The sequence below is a fragment of the Girardinichthys multiradiatus genome, chromosome 11 (genome assembly GCF_021462225.1).
Source record: "Girardinichthys multiradiatus isolate DD_20200921_A chromosome 11, DD_fGirMul_XY1, whole genome shotgun sequence".
Lineage (NCBI taxonomy): Eukaryota > Metazoa > Chordata > Actinopteri > Cyprinodontiformes > Goodeidae > Girardinichthys > Girardinichthys multiradiatus.
In genome coordinates, this window is record NC_061804.1 from 15,232,708 (window position 1) to 15,251,468 (window position 18,761).

The 18,761-nt window shown below is 40.2% G+C and overlaps 1 protein-coding gene across 2 annotated transcripts in view; it reads left to right on the forward strand.

The window, feature by feature from the left end:
• The first annotated feature begins 1,360 nt into the window (after nucleotides 1-1,360).
• The window catches only part of gabra6b (gamma-aminobutyric acid type A receptor subunit alpha6b), a 60,133-nt gene continuing 42,732 nt past the window's right edge, over nucleotides 1,361-18,761 (forward strand). Inside the window, exons 1-7 of one of the 2 annotated variants that reach the window (XM_047378916.1) lie at nucleotides 1,361-1,559; nucleotides 1,704-1,822; nucleotides 2,133-2,200; nucleotides 4,127-4,347; nucleotides 11,155-11,237; nucleotides 12,909-13,052; nucleotides 13,424-13,576. In XM_047378916.1, the coding sequence (XP_047234872.1) occupies nucleotides 1,501-1,559; nucleotides 1,704-1,822; nucleotides 2,133-2,200; nucleotides 4,127-4,347; nucleotides 11,155-11,237; nucleotides 12,909-13,052; nucleotides 13,424-13,576 (847 nt within the window). In that variant the 5' untranslated portion in view covers nucleotides 1,361-1,500. The remainder of the gene's footprint in view (nucleotides 1,560-1,703; nucleotides 1,823-2,132; nucleotides 2,201-4,126; nucleotides 4,348-11,154; nucleotides 11,238-12,908; nucleotides 13,053-13,423; nucleotides 13,577-18,761) is intronic. The other variant, XM_047378917.1, reaches the window with a different exon arrangement.

Here is an 18,761-nt window from a genome sequence, read left to right on the forward strand (position 1 = left end):
AATTATGAACCATGTCTCAAAGCTCTGATCATCTCAAACTGGTGTTTAGAAAATGACAAAGCGTTTACTGTGCACCGATGGCCTCCACCATCAGCAGATATCAATTTAATGAAATGCCTTTTGGATGTCATGGAGATTTGCATCATGAATGTGTAGCCAAGACATCTAAAGGAACACTGTGATTAAGACGATTCTAAAGGCAAAATGGAAATGGAATGGAATTGTTGACTTACAACAATAGATGCTTTTTAAGCAACACTGGTGCCAGACTGGCTGCACAGTTGTTCCCTAAACAAGATTTATTTTGTCCAGTCAACGGGGCTCTAATTTTTTCATGCATGTAAACATGGTAACATAATCTTGCTGTTGATACGGTGGAAGTGAACAGATCAAAGTTTAATCTTAATTTAGTTTAGTTTAGTCTTAATTTTTTTTAATAAGTTTTATGAAAAAAAAAAAAAAAACGATTTGTAGAATAGCGTTGATTGAGGAGGTGTGTGTGTGTTTCATTCATACAAAAACTACCACAGAATGTGGTGGCTAATGGTAGTTCCCAATCAAATTTTCTTTAGGACATCATGCAGCCACGGACTGGATCTGGTGCCTGAACTGTCAACGACATGTATCATTACTGATCTTATAATTTTAGTACCTGGACAATGTGCAATAAGCAGTGGGAGAAAATGGATATAAGTGTGAATTTTATGTAATGTTAATGTATTATATATTTAAGAAGCAGCCTGTATTTGTATCCAAGATACATCTCCTTTGGACAATTAAGTTAATCTATTCTGATGTCATAGAACAAAAAGGAAAAAAAAACAACAAACAAAAAAAAAAAACAATGACATTTATTCAGCTGTGTGTCTTGGCAACACACACACACAAAAAAAAATACTTTGTGGTAATAGCCCAGTTTGGCTGGTTGCTATGTCCCCCAGCTCGTGGTCTACGGAGTTTCATAGCGCACTAAATGTACCTACCACCCACTCCACTCAACCACCCCACCATGTTAATCATACTTTTCTAAATTTTATTTATTTATTGTCTTGTTTCTCTCTCATGTCAACGGCATACATGCAAAAGGCTGAGAGGGAGCAGTAGTGCTACTGTATATGTATAAGCACTCCTCCACATTTCCCTCTCTTGTCTTCTTTCCAATCTTCTCAAACAAAACAGCATAATATCCATCATTTACTTCAAACGTACACACTCGCGATTCCTATTACATTAACACTTGAAACCTCTGTATCTCTAATTTAAAAAAAAAGAAACGCTAATATTAAACCCCCCTACCCCACCCTGATCGTCGCTCCCCCCTCCTCTTCACTCTTGAAAACTCTTTAGGGTTTTCCAGCTGAGCAATTCAGGATGAGGCGGGCGCAACCGCACTAGAGGGAAAGTCAAGTCGTGCTGGACTGGCGCGGTCTCCTCGCACTGTTTCCAAATAAAGGGGAAGGACGCAAACGGCAAATAATCATGCTTCTAAAATAATGCAACATGTCGATCGGATCTTTGCGAGGCATGGCTTTCGTTTTGACGATCTTATTTCTGTTTTGGTAAGTGTGACAACTCTTTCTCTGCATTGTTGGCTGACTTCTTTACGCACGGGGACGCAGTCATTCTGTGCACAAAGAAATTCTACAATCTTGAAATTATTTGATACCTAATGGAATAATCTGTGTCTGTTCATTTACTTTCAGTGCGAGTAGTGTTTGTGAGGCTCAGCACAGTGAGACCAGTATCTATTTGGACAATATCACGCGTATATTGGATAGATTATTGGATGGCTATGACAACAGGCTGCGACCTGGATTTGGAGGTATATAGAGTTCTAGTATTGACTTCCATGTGAACTGCTTACAGTTAACAGTTTTTTTTTTTTTTTGCTCAGAAGATAAAGTTTTACTCCAGTGCATGTAGCTTAATGTTCTATTTAGTGCTGACACAGCTGATATACATCATCACTAGATTCCAACGGGATTTTTTCTTAATGTTTCAAATTTCTGTAAATTTTTTTAAGTCTTATTTATATACGTTACATGCAGGTTTGACTGTACCTATATTGGATATCGAAGAACATTAAATAGTTTGATCCAAAGTCAGAACAACTACTTATACTTGTGCTGTAGGTCCTGTCACAGAGGTCAAAACTGACATCTTTGTCACCAGCTTTGGACCTGTTTCAGATGTAGAGATGGTATGTACTCTTGATTAAATACTTACTACTTTTCACTTGCAAATATGTTATTTATTGAAATATCTTCATGTAAAGACAATTTATAGTTTTCCTAGTAAATCTAAGCATATATGTCTTAACTCATTGCTCGCTCAGCCTTCATTATTCAGGCATTTGGACAGGATGTCATTAGTGCAGCTTAGGAGTTTAATCTGGTTGACAATCTCTCCCCCCCCCCCCCCCCCCCCCCCCCCCCCCCCCCCCACCTCATCCTACTCAGTCCAGATAGAGAGAAAGCGATGTGGCTGATGTTGGGACATGATAGGCTGGCTACCCCTGCCATGGGATAGGCTGAATGATTCATGTCTTTATGTCTTTTGTGCTCTACTCTTTAGCTTTAGATGCTAGTTGACAACATCTATAGCCTGTAATATGCTAGAGGCATTTGTGTTGTTAAGCATGTGAGCAGATTATTCTTTTGAAGATTTGTCATGACACACTCATTGGAAAACTTTACTTTGACATTATTGATAAAATGTAGGCTAAAGTTTTCATTTTAATGTTTTTTTTTCACCAATTGTCTTTTCTGGTCACTTTATCGAATACACCTGTTCAGTTGCTTAGTTAACAGATTTAGCAAATGAGCTAATCACATGACAGTAACTCAACACGTTTAGACATCTAGACATGCTGAAGACAACTTGCTGAAGTTTGAACCAAGCATCAGGATATGAAAGAAATGGGATTTAGGTGACTTTGAAAGTGATGTAATTGTTGGTGCCAAATGTGTTGTTCTGAGTATTTCTAAAATTACTGATCTGCTTTAATTTTCTCTCACAGCCATCCCTCAGGTTTGCAGAAAATGGGCAGAAAAAGTGAAAATAATCAATAATTTATTTTTTTGGTGACAAAAATTCTGTGTTGATTTCAGAAGTCAGAATAGAATGGGCAGGTTGGTTAAAGATGATAGGGAACAGTAGCTCAAAAAATAGCACATCATGTTAAATCTTGAGCAGCATCAGACGAGACCACCTGAAAATCTTGTCAACTAAGAACAGGACAGTTATACTACAGTTTTCACAGGCCAATAATAATTTGAGACCTGCTTTGATCGGCAATATTTAAGTGGTTGGGTTGGAACAAACAACATGAAAGCATGCCTTGTTCAGGCTGGTGTTGTTGGTAGTGTAATAGTGTGGGGGATATTTTCTTGGTACACTTTGGATTCCTTTGTACAAAAGAGCATTGTTTAAGCTGACCATATCGATCTCTTCAGTCTACCCATCTTTTGAATCATTCTTCCAACAGGATAACGGACTAGGTTGCGTAGTTTAAATCATCTCAAACTAGTTTTGTGTGTTCCCTGCACTCAAATGGCTTCAATGGTCACCAGATTTAAGTCTAATACAGCTCCTTTGAGATTCGGTGGAACAGGAAATTCCCATCATATATGTGCACCTGACAAATCTGCAGCAATTGCATGACACAATCAAATAAATCATACCAAAATCTCTGTAGAATGATTCAGAAATCGTGATAAATCAATTCCATGAAAAATTAAGGCAGCTCTGAAGGCAAAGGGGGTCCAACCAAGTACTAGAATGGGACATAAAGTGGTAAATAAGCATACTCTGTGAACTGTGAATTAACATTTTTGAATGTATAATGTCTTAATAACCTAGCCTTTCAGGAATGCCAGTAATCTCCCCTACCAAAAAAGAGTAAAATCATTAGTGGAAAAATGACTCATGGCAATGCTAGTATGGCGTCAAGCTATACTAGCAGTACTTTCATCAAAAACCGTGGCTCACAAACCCATCTGTCCTTCTCTCTGGGGTACCAAATAATATTGATTTGAGATAGCGGATGGTGGAAGCAGAATCAGCCATATCCATGGTTTTAGTGTTAGCAAAACCTGTAATAACATACAATTTAACCCCTTTCCAGGAGTACACCATGGATGTGTTCTTTCGTCAGACGTGGATTGATGAGCGGCTGAAATTTGAAGGCCCAATTGAGATCCTACGGCTAAACAATCTTATGGTCAGCAAAATCTGGACACCTGACACATTTTTCCGGAATGGCAAGAGGTCAATCTCTCACAACATGACCACTCCAAACAAGCTGTTTCGCATCATGCAAAACGGAACTATCCTCTACACCATGAGGTAACAGTGCTGGACAGTAAAATTAAAACTCAGCCAAAGCCGGAATAGAGCACAGACCTGGAAAGCTAATCAACTGAATAGGCATCCAAGAATATGCACAAGCATTAAAAAGAAGTATAGTGTGCCAGAAAATTAGAAATGTGCCATCTGATACTCTAAACAGTCTTTGAAAGCAATTCAGACAAACATGACTTTAAGCTTTGTTCCAAAAGCAAATTTTCAGCATGAAAAAACCCCGACTAGACTCAGTGACAGTACAAAAAACAGATTTAAAAAATAACCAGATTATCTATGTGGCTCAGTTTGACTTTTAAAGGTTAACAGGAAATTTACAAGCTTTAAGTAATCTGTTCAATAAACAGTGTGGCATGTTTCAAAGCTAACAAAACACAGATTACATATATGACCAGTGTGGTAGAGCTCATTAAAAAGAGAAGAAAAAAAATCCATCTGCTTAGTGATTCAAATAATTAATTTTATGAAATGCTGGGTTGTTAAGTTGTATTTAAAATAGTAGATTGGTAGACATTTGTCTGTGATACATTCATTGAAATGTGTATCAGAAAATGCATTAACAATAGTTATAGTATGACAGTTTGATTCATTTTTGTTTCAGCAAGTCACAAGTATTTTGTAGTACAGAAACTTCATTAAAGCACATAACTTTTAGTTACATAATTTATCATTAAGCTTTGTATTATTAAATCATTTGGTATCAGTTGTTTTTTCCATCTTTATGCTTAAGATTTTCTTCAAAGTTTTGACCTACTTAGAAGCAGTGTATGCTTGTCTCTGTTGTGCGGTAAACTAAAACAATTTTACAAAACCAATATACACTGCTCAAAAAAATAAGGGGAACACTCAAATAACACATCCTAGATCTGAATGAATGAAATATTCTCATTGAATACTTTATTCTGTACAAAGTTGAATGTGCTGACAACAAAATCACACAAAATCATCAATGGAAATCAAATTTATTAACCAATGGAGGCCTGGATTTGGACTCACACACAAATTAAAGTGGAAAAACACACTACAGGCCGATCCAACTTTGATGTAATGTCTTTAAAACAAGTCAAAATGAGGCTCAGTATTGCGTGTGGCCTCCACGTGCCTGTATGACCACCCTACAACGCCTGGGCATGCTCCTGATGAGATGGCGGATGGTCTCCTGAGGAATCTCCTCCCAGACCTGGACTAAAGCATCCGCCAACTCCTGGACAGTCTGTGGTGCAATGTGACGTTGGTGGATGGAGCGAGACATGATGTCCCAGATGTGCACAATCGGATTCAGGTCTGGGAAACGGGCGGGCCAGTCCATAGCTTCAATGTCTTCATCTTGCAGGAACTGCTGACACACTCCAGCCACATGAGGTCTAGCATTGTCCTGAGCCACTTGTGTGGGTTGTAGAGTCCATCTCATACTACCACAAGTGTGAAAGCAACACCAACATTCAAAAGTGACCAAAACATCAGCCAGAAAGCAGAGGTACTGAGAAGTGGTCTGTGGCCCCCACCTGCAGAACCACTCCTTTATTGAGTGTGTCTTGCTAATCGCCAAATATTTCCCCGTTGTCTATTCCATTTGCACAACAGCACGTAAAATTGATTGTCAATCAGTGTTGCTTCCTAAGTGGACAGTTTGATTTCACAGATGTCTGATTTATTTGGAGTTATATTGTGTTAAGTGTTCCCTTTATTTTTTTGAGAAGTGTATAAAGCATTTAGATGTGCAGCATTCATCTATATATTACCTTCCATATTAAATGCTCCCCCAGTGGGCCCACCACCTGCAGGGGGAACCGTGAGGGACCGGTGCAAAGAGAATCGGGTGGCGGATGAAGATGGAGACCTCAGCGGCCCGATCCCCGGATGCTTAGGCTGGCTTTAGGGATGTGGAATGTCACCTCGCTGGGGGGGAAGGAGACTGAGCTTGTCCGGGAGGTCGAGAGATATCGAAAATAAATAGTCGGGCTCGCCTCCACGCACAGGGTGGGCTCTGGAACCCATCTCCTTGAGAGGGGTTGGACTCTCTTCTACTCTGGAGTGGCCCACGGGAAGAGGCGGCGGGCTGGTGTGGGTTTGCTTGTTGCCCCCCAGCTCAGCCGTCTCGTGTTGGGGTTTACCCCAGTGGATGAGAGGGTCGTATCCCTGCGCCTTCGGGTTGGGGAGAGGTCTCTGACTATCATTTCAGCCTACGGGCCGAGTGGTAGTGCGGAGTACCCGGCCTTCTTGGCGTCCCTGTCGGGGGTGCTGGATAGTGCCCCTCCCGGGGACTCCATTATTCTGCTGGGGGACTTCAACGTCCACGTGGGGAACGAAAGTGACACCTGGAGAGGCGTGACCGGGAGGAATGGCCTCTCCGATCTGAATCCGAGTGGTGTTTTGTTATTGGGACTTCTGTGCTAGTCACGGATTGTCCATAACGAACACCATGTTCAAACATAAGGGTGTCCATCAGTGCACTTGGCACCAGGACACCCTAGGCAGGAGGTCGATGATCGACTTTGTTGTCGTATCATCAGACCTTCGGCCGCATGTTTTGGACACTCGGGTGAAGAAAGGGACTGAGCTGTCCACTGATCACCATCTGGTGGTGAGTTGGATCCGCTGGAGGAGGAGAAAGCCGGACAGACTTGGCAGGCCCAAGCGCATTGTGAGGGTCTGCTGGGAACGCCTGGCGGAGCCCTCGGCCAGGGATGTATTCAACTCCCACCTCCGGGAGAGCTTCGACCAGATCCCGGGGGATGTTGGAGACATGGAGTCCGAGTGGACCATGTTCTCTGCATCTATTGTCGATGCTGCTGCCCGTAGATGCGGCCGTAAGGTCTGCGGTGCCTGTCGCGGCGGCAATCCCAGAACCCGGTGGTGGACACCGGCAGTAAGGGATGCTGTCAAGCTGAAGAAGGAGTCCTATTGGCTGTGGTTGGCTTGTGGGACTCCTGAGGCGGCTGACGGGTACCGTGAGGCCAAGCGTGCTGCGGCCCGGGCTGAGGACATTATCGGGCGGTGGAAGGAGTACTTCGAGGATCTCCTCAATCCTGCCATCACGCATTCCGTGGTGGAAACAGAGGCTGGGGACTCGGGGTTGGACTCTTTCATCACCCAGGCTGAAGTCACCGAGGTGGTTAAAAAGCTCCGCGGTGGCAAGGCTTCGGGGGTGGATGAGATCCGCCCTGAGTACCTCAAGTCTCTGGATGTTGTAGGGCTGTCATGGTTGACACGCCTCTTCAACATTGCGTGGCGGTCGGGGACAGTGCCTCTGGACTGTCAGACTGGGGTGGTGGTCCCCCTTCATAAGAAGGGGGACCGGAGGGTGTGTTCCAACTACAGGGGGATCACACTCCTCAGCCTCCCTGGTAAGGCCTACGCCAGGGTATTGGAGAGTAGAGTCCGACCGATAGTCGAACCTCGGCTTCAGGAGGAGCAGTGTGGTTTTCGTCCCGGCCGTGGAACACTGGACCAGCTCTATACCCTCTACAGGGTGCTCGAGGGTTCATGGGAGTTTGCCCAACCGGTTCACATGTGTTTTGTGGACCTGGAGAAGGCATTCAACTTTGTCCCTCGTGATGCCCTGTGGGGGGTGCTCCAGGAGTATGGAATCGGGGGCCCTTTATTAGGGGCCATCCGGTCCCTGTACGAGCGGAGCAGGAGTTTGGTCCGCATTGCCGGCACTAAGTCGGACCTGTTTCCGGTGCATGTTGGACTCCGGCAGGGCTGCCCTTTGTCACCGGTCCTGTTCATAACTTTTATGGATAGGATTTCTAGACGCAGCCAAGGGCCGGAGGGGGTCTGGTTTGGGGACCAGTGGATTTCGTCTCTTCTTTTTGCGGATGACGTGGTCCTGCTGGCCCCCTCTAGCCAAGACCTGGCGGTTCGCAGCCAAGTGTGAAGCGGCTGGGATGAGGATCAGCTCCTCCAAGTCCGAGGCCATGGTACTCGACCGGAAAAGGGTGGCCTGTCCTCTTCAGGTTGGAGGGAAGTTCCTGCCTCAAGTGGAGGAGTTTAAGTATCTCGGGGTCATGTTCACGAGTGAGGGAAGAATAGAGCGGGAGATCGACAGACGGATTGGTGCAGCTGCCACAGTAATGGGGGCACTGTGCCGGTCTGTTGTGGTGAAGAGAGAGCTGAGCCGAAAAGCAAAGCTCTCAATTTACCGGTTGGTCTACGTTCCTACCCTCACCTATGGCCATGAACTTTGGGTCATGACCGAAAGAACGAGATCCCGGATACAAGCGGCTGAAATGAGCTTCCTCCGTAGGGTGGCCGGGCACTCCCTTAGAGATAGGGTGAGGAGCTCGGCCATCCGGGAGGGGCTCGGAGTAGAGCCGCTGCTCCTCCACATCGAGAGGAGCCAGTTGAGGTGGCTCGGGCATCTATACCGGATGCCTCCTGGACACCTTCCTCGGGAGGTGTTCCAGGCACGTCCCACCGAGAGGAGGCCCAGGGGACGGCCCAGGACACGCTGGAGGGACTATGTCTCTCGGCTGGCCTGGGAACGCCTTGGGCTCCCCCTGGAGGAGGTGTCTGTGGAGAGGGACGTCTGGGCGTCTCTGCTGAGTCTGCTGCCCCCGCGACCCGGTCCCGGATAAGCGGAAGACGACGAGTACGAGTACATATTAAATCCATCTTAAACAAAATGTTAAAATTTCTCCCTCTGTCAAATATGTCTGATTAAAATGGTTGCAAGAAGTTGTTTTCTGGAAGAGACTTGTTTTTCTGCTGTTAATTTCAAGCACTTCTATGCACTTGTTAAGTTTTCATGTGTTCCATGATAACCTTTAGGCATCACAAGATCTTAGAACTTACCAACATTTAGCTGTTTGCAAGCAAAATACATAAATTTGTGTCTTGGTATTTCTCCATAAGCCATAAACATGAGTCATCAAACAAGCAAGTGCATGGAAGTTGGAGCTTTAGAGTTAAATGTTTTGTTGTTTTGTTATTGTAAAGTATTTTTATTTTTTTTCACTCATTTAAAAATGCAAAGCATGATTATTGTTTCATTTTGTTTATTATTTGCCTTTCAAATTTGCTTTGAAGTCTTAAGTGATGATACCACATTATCAGGTCAACTACTGTGGTGGTATTTGAACAGGTGATAGCAAGAGAAGGCTTTGACCTATACATATTGAAATCATTAGGTTGTGTTTCTGTCTCTATAAAATATAAATATTAATTATGACTGTTTGGAGAGTAACAAAGCATTTAGCACGAGACAAGATGATGCATGAGATTGAGAAAATAAGACATTTTCACAGTATTCATAAGAAAACTACAAACCTAACCTTTAAAATCACATATCAAATCACAAACTGTGTGAATAATTCAGTCCAGAGTTGAGTAATCTAAGAACTGTAGTTTTCAAGTAGGACGGCATTTAAAATAACCCTACCACAAACAGCTGTAAAGTTTCTGTTTTCCCTATGATATTGATTTCATAGATCTCAAGCTGCATTGTTTTTATATTGCATCTAAGTAATTATCCAGTCCATGTTTGATGAAATTCTAAGTGTTTCTGAACAATAGTTGATCAAATGCTGTCTAGTGTCCTTTAAATAAGTCACATTGCCATTTAGTTTGGAGATGCAGTGAATTGCATTTAAACTTCTTATTTGCATTCAGAAACACAAAAAAAGCACTGGAAATATTCCCTTTGTGATTTTGCAAATTGCACCTTAAATAATGTGTCAGAAGTGTAAAATATTTCAGTTCAGGTTTGACCAGTAATATGCATTTAAGATTTTAAGATAAAATTGGGAAGCTAAAAATGAATCACAATCAGAATCAGAATCAGTTTTATTGCCAAGTTCGTACGTACAAACAAGGAATTTGCCTCCGGTACACATTGCTCTTTTGTTCTGTTTTTGCATTACAGAATATACAAATTTACAATTTACATTTACAATGTACAATATACAATGTACAATGCAATATTCTGCATTACAGAATATACAAATTTATAGTTTACAATGTACAATATACACATTTCTAATAAAAAAGGTGCATTTGCAACATCTGTATGCTGTTGTTTTGTACTCTTGAATGAACTATTGAATGTTCATCAGAGAAACAGCCTGGGGGAAGAAACTGTCTCTGTGGCGGCTGGTTTTAGTGAACAGTGCTCTGTAGCGGCGGCCTGAAGGTAAAACTCTAAAAAGTTTATGTGCAGGGTGTGTGGGGTCAGCAGAGGTTTTGGCAGCTCTTTTCTTGACCCTAGACCTGTATAAGTCCTGGATGGAGGGAATGTCAGCTCTGATTATTCTCTCTGCAAATGAGAAGCCAAGTTCAGCCTAATTAGGTGTGCAGCTGTGGTGTCTGGCACTATTTTTCTTAAAGTTCATAAAAATGTCTTTGTCTGTCATTGTGATCCACAATGCTGGTTCACATATGAAGTTGTGTAGGCTTTATCGATGCTAATAATGCCAAATAAGGTCATGCTATCCATACTCCTATCATGAATAGGGCTTTGTGAGACAGACCTTCACTAGACTACATATTTTGCCATTTTAATTTTGCATGCACCATGTCATGGGATCACATTTCTCCACTGTTAATGACTGAATTCATTTTGATCGTTTGCTTTTGATTATAAAATGTATCTATCCATTATGCAATGTGATCCACAGATGCAGGTCTTTTTCATTATATATTCCTGCATTCCAAATGCCTGTATGCTTTGTTTCAGTGTATTCACCAATATATAGAACAGTACAATGCAGTAAAATCCATCTTTAAGCAGCAGCCGTTTGTGAGTATCAGTATAAAGGAAAAAAATGATATCAGTTTTCTTCATTCTAACAGATTAACTATAAATGCAGAGTGCCCCATGCGTCTCATGAACTTCCCAATGGATGGCCATGCCTGCCCACTCAAATTTGGAAGCTGTGAGTGTTGCCTTTTTGTTAAGCCTCTGTGGTTCAACAGGTGGTGTCAGTCTGGAATGATCACACTGTCATATAGTAGCTGACCATCTGACAAGATGTCTTCAAAGACTGCAATTTGAAACGTCACATTTGGGAAATATGTTTCTCATTCAGTATGCTGAGTTATTTATTTAGGAGCTTATTTACAGCTCCTTGCAAAGTTATTCATGTCCTCTGAACATTTCACATTTTGTCATTGACACTTACAAACCTCAATGTAATTTTGGGGGATTTTATTAAATAAATCTACACAAAGTGGTGCATAATTATAAAGTGAAAGAAAATATATGTAGTGTTTTTTTTTATTCTACCTATAAATATCTGAAAAGTGTGACATGCATTTTTATTCAATATCTCTTTGCAGAACAGCCTTTTGTTGCAATTAGAGCTCTCTCTGGGATTTGGCTATTTATTTATTTTTTTGTCACAGATTATCAATTAAATTTAGATGTGGACTTGAACTAAGCATTTCTAATACATGAAAACATATTTGATCTAAACTATCCTATTGTAGCTCTGGCTCTGTTAAGGGGACTCGTCCTACTGGATGGTGGACATTTGTCCAAGTCCCAAGTTCTTTGCACTTTGTAATTTTTTTTTTCTTTTAAAGGTGTCATGAAATTCCCTCCATTCATCTCACTTTTACCTTTAACCATTTTTCCTGATTATTCCCACTACATGATGCTTCCACTTTCAGCATCCTTGGATTCTGGGTAATGTACAGTGACAGTTTTCCACCACATGTAGTGTTCTGAATGTAGACAAAAAAAGTTCAATTTTGGTCCCATCCAACCATAACACGTTCTTCAACTAATTCGCTCTGTCCTCTACATGGCTAGATGCAAACTGTAAACAAGACATCTAAGAATTTCTTTAAGCAATAGTTTTTGCTTTGCCACTCTGTTATAATATATGACTTGTGGAGTGTATGACTAATACTTGTCCTGCCTTCAGATTCTCCCATCTGAGTTGCAGCTCCTCCAGAGGTACCATGAACATCTTGGCTATTTCTGTTAAGGTGGAAATGCTATTTCCTATGGAGTTTGCAGTTATGTCATACTATTTCCATTTTCAGATAAAATGCTACGCAAGATGCCCTGGTTTAAACATCTCTCCAACTGTATTACTGATCTGTCTGGTGTGTTTCTTGGTCTCCATGATGCTGTTTGTTCACAAATGTTCTCTGACAAACCTCTGAAGCCTTCATGTAACGTCTCTGTTTATATTGAGATTACATGACACACAGGTGGACTCTATTCACCAGTTAAGAGAATTGATCCCTTTTATTTGCCACATTTTCAGACTTTTGTCTGTAAAACTTTGACCCTTCCACTTTCATTTTCCTTCCTTCCTTCCTCCATTTTCCTTCCACTTTATTTATGCACTACTTTGTGTTGGTCTGCAACATCAAATGATAAGAAAATACAATGTGTATGTTGTAACATGGCAAAATACCAGAAGGGGTAAAACTTTGCAAAGCAATGTACATACTTCTAAGTTTCATTGGTGATGTTTATGGTAAATGTTTTGAGTTCCTTAATCTTTTATTAAATCATCAAAATTATTAAATGGACTGTCTATATTTCTGAAGGACCAAAATGTTAACAAAGGTCTCATGTATCCTCTTTATAGATGCTTACCCGATGAGTGAGATTGTGTACACATGGAAGAAAGGACCTCAGTCTTCTGTTGAAGTTCCACAGGAATCATCTAGTTTGTTGCAATATGACCTCATTGGCCAGACCGTATCAAGCGAGAGGCTGAAGTCTAACACAGGTCATCAAATTTGTCTTGTAAACTCATTCACTAATTACACTAATTAGATCAGAAAGCTTTTTTGTCACATTTGGCATGACCCATGCTTAACTGATCTTTTTTACAATGTGTGACAAGAGCCTTTATAAATGTAAGAATTATATAATCTCCAAAAGAACTAAACAGTAAAAATATCCTCATAAATTCTGCATTTTGGAGAGAAGGGCAGGTAATATAGCAGTTCTACATTTTTGTATTTTATTTAAAATGTATTTGTTTAGAAACAATGCACAGTAAAAGCCGTGTAAACAAAAAAAGATGCATTGCACAAGGTTTTAGCAATGTGCCATTTGTTTGTTTGATTTAAATCTTTTTTATGTTTTCTCTTGCAGGTGAATATGTCATAATGACTGTCCACTTCCATCTTCAAAGGAAAATGGGTTTCTTCCTGATTCAGACCTACATACCCTGCATAATGACTGTCATCCTGGCACAAGTCTCCTTCTGGATTAATAAGGAATCAGTTCCAGCTCGGACTGTGTTTGGTAATTTGCCTTTAAATCTAAATTACTTTTCAAGCTTAATTTCAAAGTAAAAATAGACAAACTAGAAAAAAAACAAAAAAACTTCCTACATTCATTTCCTCTGAACTCTGAAAAATACAACCCCAGTATTGTTTTATTTGCCAAAGAGTGCAGCCAAACAGCCTTTAAATAATTGTGGCCCCTTCAAAATGTTTTCTCCATTATCATTTTTTATTGTTTTCAATTGTGAGGTCACGAAGATCATCTTAGTGAAACAAAACAGAAAAAATGCCCAATTTTTTATGAACTTGTGAATTTTTAGATGATTTAGTTGATTATAACATCTGTGTCAAAACTCAGTTTTGTTAATTCTGGGAATTTAAAAAAATGTATTATTGTCCAACCAAGCACATCTTGATTGCACAACAATTTAGAGATGACTAGAGTCTAAAGATTGCCCTTGCCATGGCCTACAAAGGTTTCGTACTCTATGTTTTTGGAGATGTATTGCATCTTTTCTCAATACCTTGTGATAGCTATTAGTTGGTATACTGCTATGTGGACATTCTCTTTGTTCTTATGATAACTGAAATCATCATAGGATGTATCTTGTGTTATGTGTGTACATGTGAAGGTAATAACCGTAAATACAAAGGTTCCTTTCTGAAACTATTGTGCTTTGATGGTTTAGAAGCTGTTTACAGCCATTGAAATGAACAAGTACAAAGAATGGCAGCACTGTGATGAAGATAAATAGGCATTTTGCTACATAGATTAACTTCTGGATGTCTGTGTTGGCGCCACAGCCTGAACTGGTATGATTACAGTGTGTATTAATTAACGTTTTTGTTTACAGAAGATCTTTAGTTTGTAAAAACAAAATAGATTAAGAAACCGTAACTTCCATGAGCAAAGAAAAATTACCTCCACAAGCCTTTTTTTATTTACTAGAATACTTCCACTCAATGTCACAGATAGTAATGGCATTGGAACTGAAGAAATCAGCAGTTGGGTGAGGATTTTCCAACATTGTTAGTAGGTCAGAGGGCACCAACTGCAAATTTTTGCTCCTCTGCCTGCTCCTGCATTTACAGTCAAATGCTAAACTTCACAAGTAAAGAGAGATGATGATGATGATGACAACATTTTTTATTCTACATCCTTTTTACTTTCATTAAGGAGGCATAGCATTATGACAACTGAGAGGTGAAGTTATTGACACTGATTTTTTTTCTTCATCATTGCAACTGTTAGTAGGTGGAATATATTTAGAAGCAAGTGAACATTTTGTGCTCAGAACTAGTGTATCATTATGTGAGGAAGTTTGATAAGGGCAAAATTGTGATGGCTTGATGAGAACATCTCTAAACTGTCCCTCTTTGGGATTGTTCACAGTCTGCAGTGGTCAGTATGTATTAAAGATGCTTCAAGAAAGGAACAGCGATTAATTGGCGACTGGGTCATGGCTCACAGATGCTTGTGGAAGGTGAAGGCTGGCATGTGTGATCTAAACAAATTGATGAACTATGTCAGAATCTACAGTTTATTGAATTTTAATGTAGTTGCAGAGCAGTCAGGGTACTCATGTTAGCCCCTATCTATCTCAGATACTACAGCCAGTGGGCATGTCAACATCCTCACCTGCGAGCGCATGGCACCAGGCTGCACTATGGGAAGAACATAAACTGGTAAAGGCAGTGTGTTGCTCTGAGCAAAGATCTGTTGGGAAACCTTGGGTCTTTCCATCCATGTTGACACTACTTGACATTTTCCACCTACCTAAACATTGTTGTACACCCTTTCATGGAATGAATGAGGACCACTTAGGCATGTGGCCATAATATTGTGTTTGATTGGTGTAATAAATAAAAAAAATACTAATACTATGGTAATTCCATGTTTATAGTTACACTGTGGATCTCTGTGGCCCACTGTGGCACATAAAGGCCCCTGGCTGAGGTTTGAACCCATAACCCTCTAGCTGCTAAGCAACAATGCTATTTAATTACAACAAGACAGTCAAAGACTACATACCTCCCCCACCCAATGTACCATGAACCGGATCACCACCAAAATTTATCGGAGTCTTCCTTGGGCTAAGATGCACCTCTAGTAAGAAAAAAAAAAAAGAAAGAAATCGTAAGATGTAGTCAATAACTTCTTCAGAGTGACAGAGACAAACAAAATCAACTGACAATATAACATCCTTGGTGGAGGTAATTGTTTAAAGATAAATGTTTGGTTTAAAATTAAGTAAAGATGGCACATTTGAATTGAGCAAAAACAATAGGTATAAATTTGGGTATTTAGTGTGCAAATTAGTAAAATTAGGCATTATTGGGCTTAACCCAAGCTGCTACATAGCAGGAAAGTACTTCCAATAAGATCCTAGATTTGTGTGAAATATTCATCAACAAGCTTAAGTGGAATACATGAAGCCACCATGACTGCAATTAGACCAGAAGTGATTGAGGCAAATATATTTATTTCACATAAAAAATACATGGAATCACATGGCTACATTACTGATTTTGATTTGTAACATAAAATTAAAAATGTTGGTAAATGTAACAATCAAAAAAAAAAAGTATCATCTCTAAAGATACTGGAAATTTCAAAAAGTCTATTTTCCATTCCAAATATCTATTTTTCATTCTTGTCCATTTCCCCCCAATCTTTGCTTTGTTTCTGCACTGGATGAAGCAGATTGCAATAAAAAAATTCAGAATCAAACCTGCCAATCAAGTCTCAGTTTGCATCTACATTTTTCTTAGATCACAATTAATCTTTCAGCCACAAGCAAAGCAGATTCACAAGTGATCAAAAAGATCAGAGAAAGGTTTGACCTTTTTCATTCTAATTTTAATTAATGTGAAAACCCCAGGTTTTGACCTGAGGAAACATTATTCAAAACTTTTGGAACAGCATGGTAGAAGAGGAATCACATCAGAATAGCATTTCCAAATCAATAAGTGATGTTATAGATTGTGAGACAGTGGAATGATGTTAAGGTGATTAATTTGGAGATTAAAAGCATTGGTTGAAGTAAAACATTTGTAAGTCTGCAAATGTATTTTAATGTGTCGTTGCAAATATGCTATGATGTAATACGTTGTGCACTTATATCACAATATAAAGAACCACTTGTGTGATTATACTTGTTGTGGCACCTCATGCACCCAGACCAATTTTTACACACAATCTGCATGATGCTACAAGCTCTGGTCTTCTAGAAAAGTAGTTTTCTCTGGCTGTGGTTTAAATTAAAATACATAAACATATGCTGACTTTAATTTAAGTGAATGCAGGATGCCTCATTTAAATGTAGGTAAACTACGTCAGTGCAGAGAAACGCTGTTTACTGGGTGAAGCTAGTTTAGGTGCAAATATGCCTCTCAATCTTGATTTAGGATTAGAGGCCATTGCAAACTCAGGTTTGCAAATATTCAGCTTTGCGCATGTTCCAAATTTGTTAAAAATACTTTAACTGGTGTCATATTATCATGGTTTTACAAATTCCCATTTTTTTATTTATGTGCAGTGTGCACAATTTTAAATGAACCATAGCATTTTAAGAGTGTATTTTGTCTTTTGATTTAAAATGCTCTCTCAGTTTTCTTTACAGAACTATTGCCTACATAAGAACAAAAAGGAGACAGTCATTATATTCAGTTCTAACTTATCTTCACCAATTCCATCTCCACTCCAGTGCAGCTTAATTAATTGGGAATATATTTCCGTTTTGGAACTGGTCATGCTATGGCCGAGAGGGAAAGGGTGTTTACTTGGCTCTCTTCCGAGCACTCACAGATTCCACTTTCTTGCATTACATTACGCTACAGTTGCCACCGAGGTCCAGCCCAGGGAGCAGAGAGGGTGAAAGATGCTAAACAAAGACAGAGATACACTGAGAGGAATAACAGGCATGAAAAGAAAAAATAAATAAATTAAAGAATACAGAATGTGTGAAAAAATGTGGGAAGATCTATCATTTTCAAATGCATTTCCACTTCTGGGAAATTCAACAAGCTGCAGCTGAGTAGAATTACACTGCTGCCTCTTGCAGCTCGCAGCTCTGCCCTCTTCTTTAGAAGTGAGCCAATTCTTCAGCAAGGCTTCACTTTGCTTTAGGGAATAGACCTAAGTCATTATTGTCAGTAAGGGAGTTTAGACCCCATGTAGAAATCCAATATGTGGCAACTCATTGATATCATTCCTCCTTCTGTTTTATTGGTCTCCTTCTGTCTGTTTGGTCTCCTACTATTGGATATGAGATAAGTTGTTTATTATCTAAATGAGCCCTAAATAAGCTAACATAACCTGTGCCTGGATTTGAAACAAACTGGGAAAAACACAGGTAACACATTTTTTTCTTTCTTGGTAAGGAATCTGGAGAATTCAAGACCAATTTTGGTTCAAAATGTGGTTCCAAACAGTCAAAAACTTGCATTCCACTTCCCATTTCTGTCTTTTTATAATAGGTAACAGTATGGCTTGATGAACCTTTCACAGTATTGTGTATTGCTGGCCAAATGTAAGCCCCCTTCTGTATCTACAGTATGTGACAAGGAAGCTGTTCATCAGGGATTGGGTAGTGGGGGTAGCAGGTCCAATAGGGAAACCCAGATATCCCTCTTTACAGCAACACTCTTCCGATACTTCAAGACCCCCAAAATATTCCTAGGCCAATAGGTTTTATATATAGTCCCTTCAGTGGATTCTGGTTCTGCCCTGGGGTTTCCTCCCAGTGGAGGTTTTCCAAAAGGTCTTCTGGCACCTCAACTGAGCAATTTCAATGTGAGGAGAGGTGACTCTACTCCAAACCCGCTCTTGATGACAGAACTCAAACCACATGTGGAGTGGCCTCCTCAGCAATGCTGCAATGGTAAATATCTGGGCCCTAAAAGTAGCTCCTAGTGATGTCATACTAAGCAATATCTTTGAATTGACTTTTCTCGAATTCTAAGAGTTTTTTTTAGAATTTTCCCTCGATAAGATAAAAGTTAATCACGAAACACCTTAGACCTTAAGAGAATCCTTGCGTGGGGAAATGCTAAGAGTAGTGAGGAGGACTTTTAGAGTGCTTAAGAGTGTCTTAAGCAGGCAAGATGGTGGAAACACAGAGAGAAAGGAGAGAGATATTCTCCGAACAATGAACAAGAGTGAATTAATAAAACGCTATCGGCTTGATAAACAGTCGAGTAAA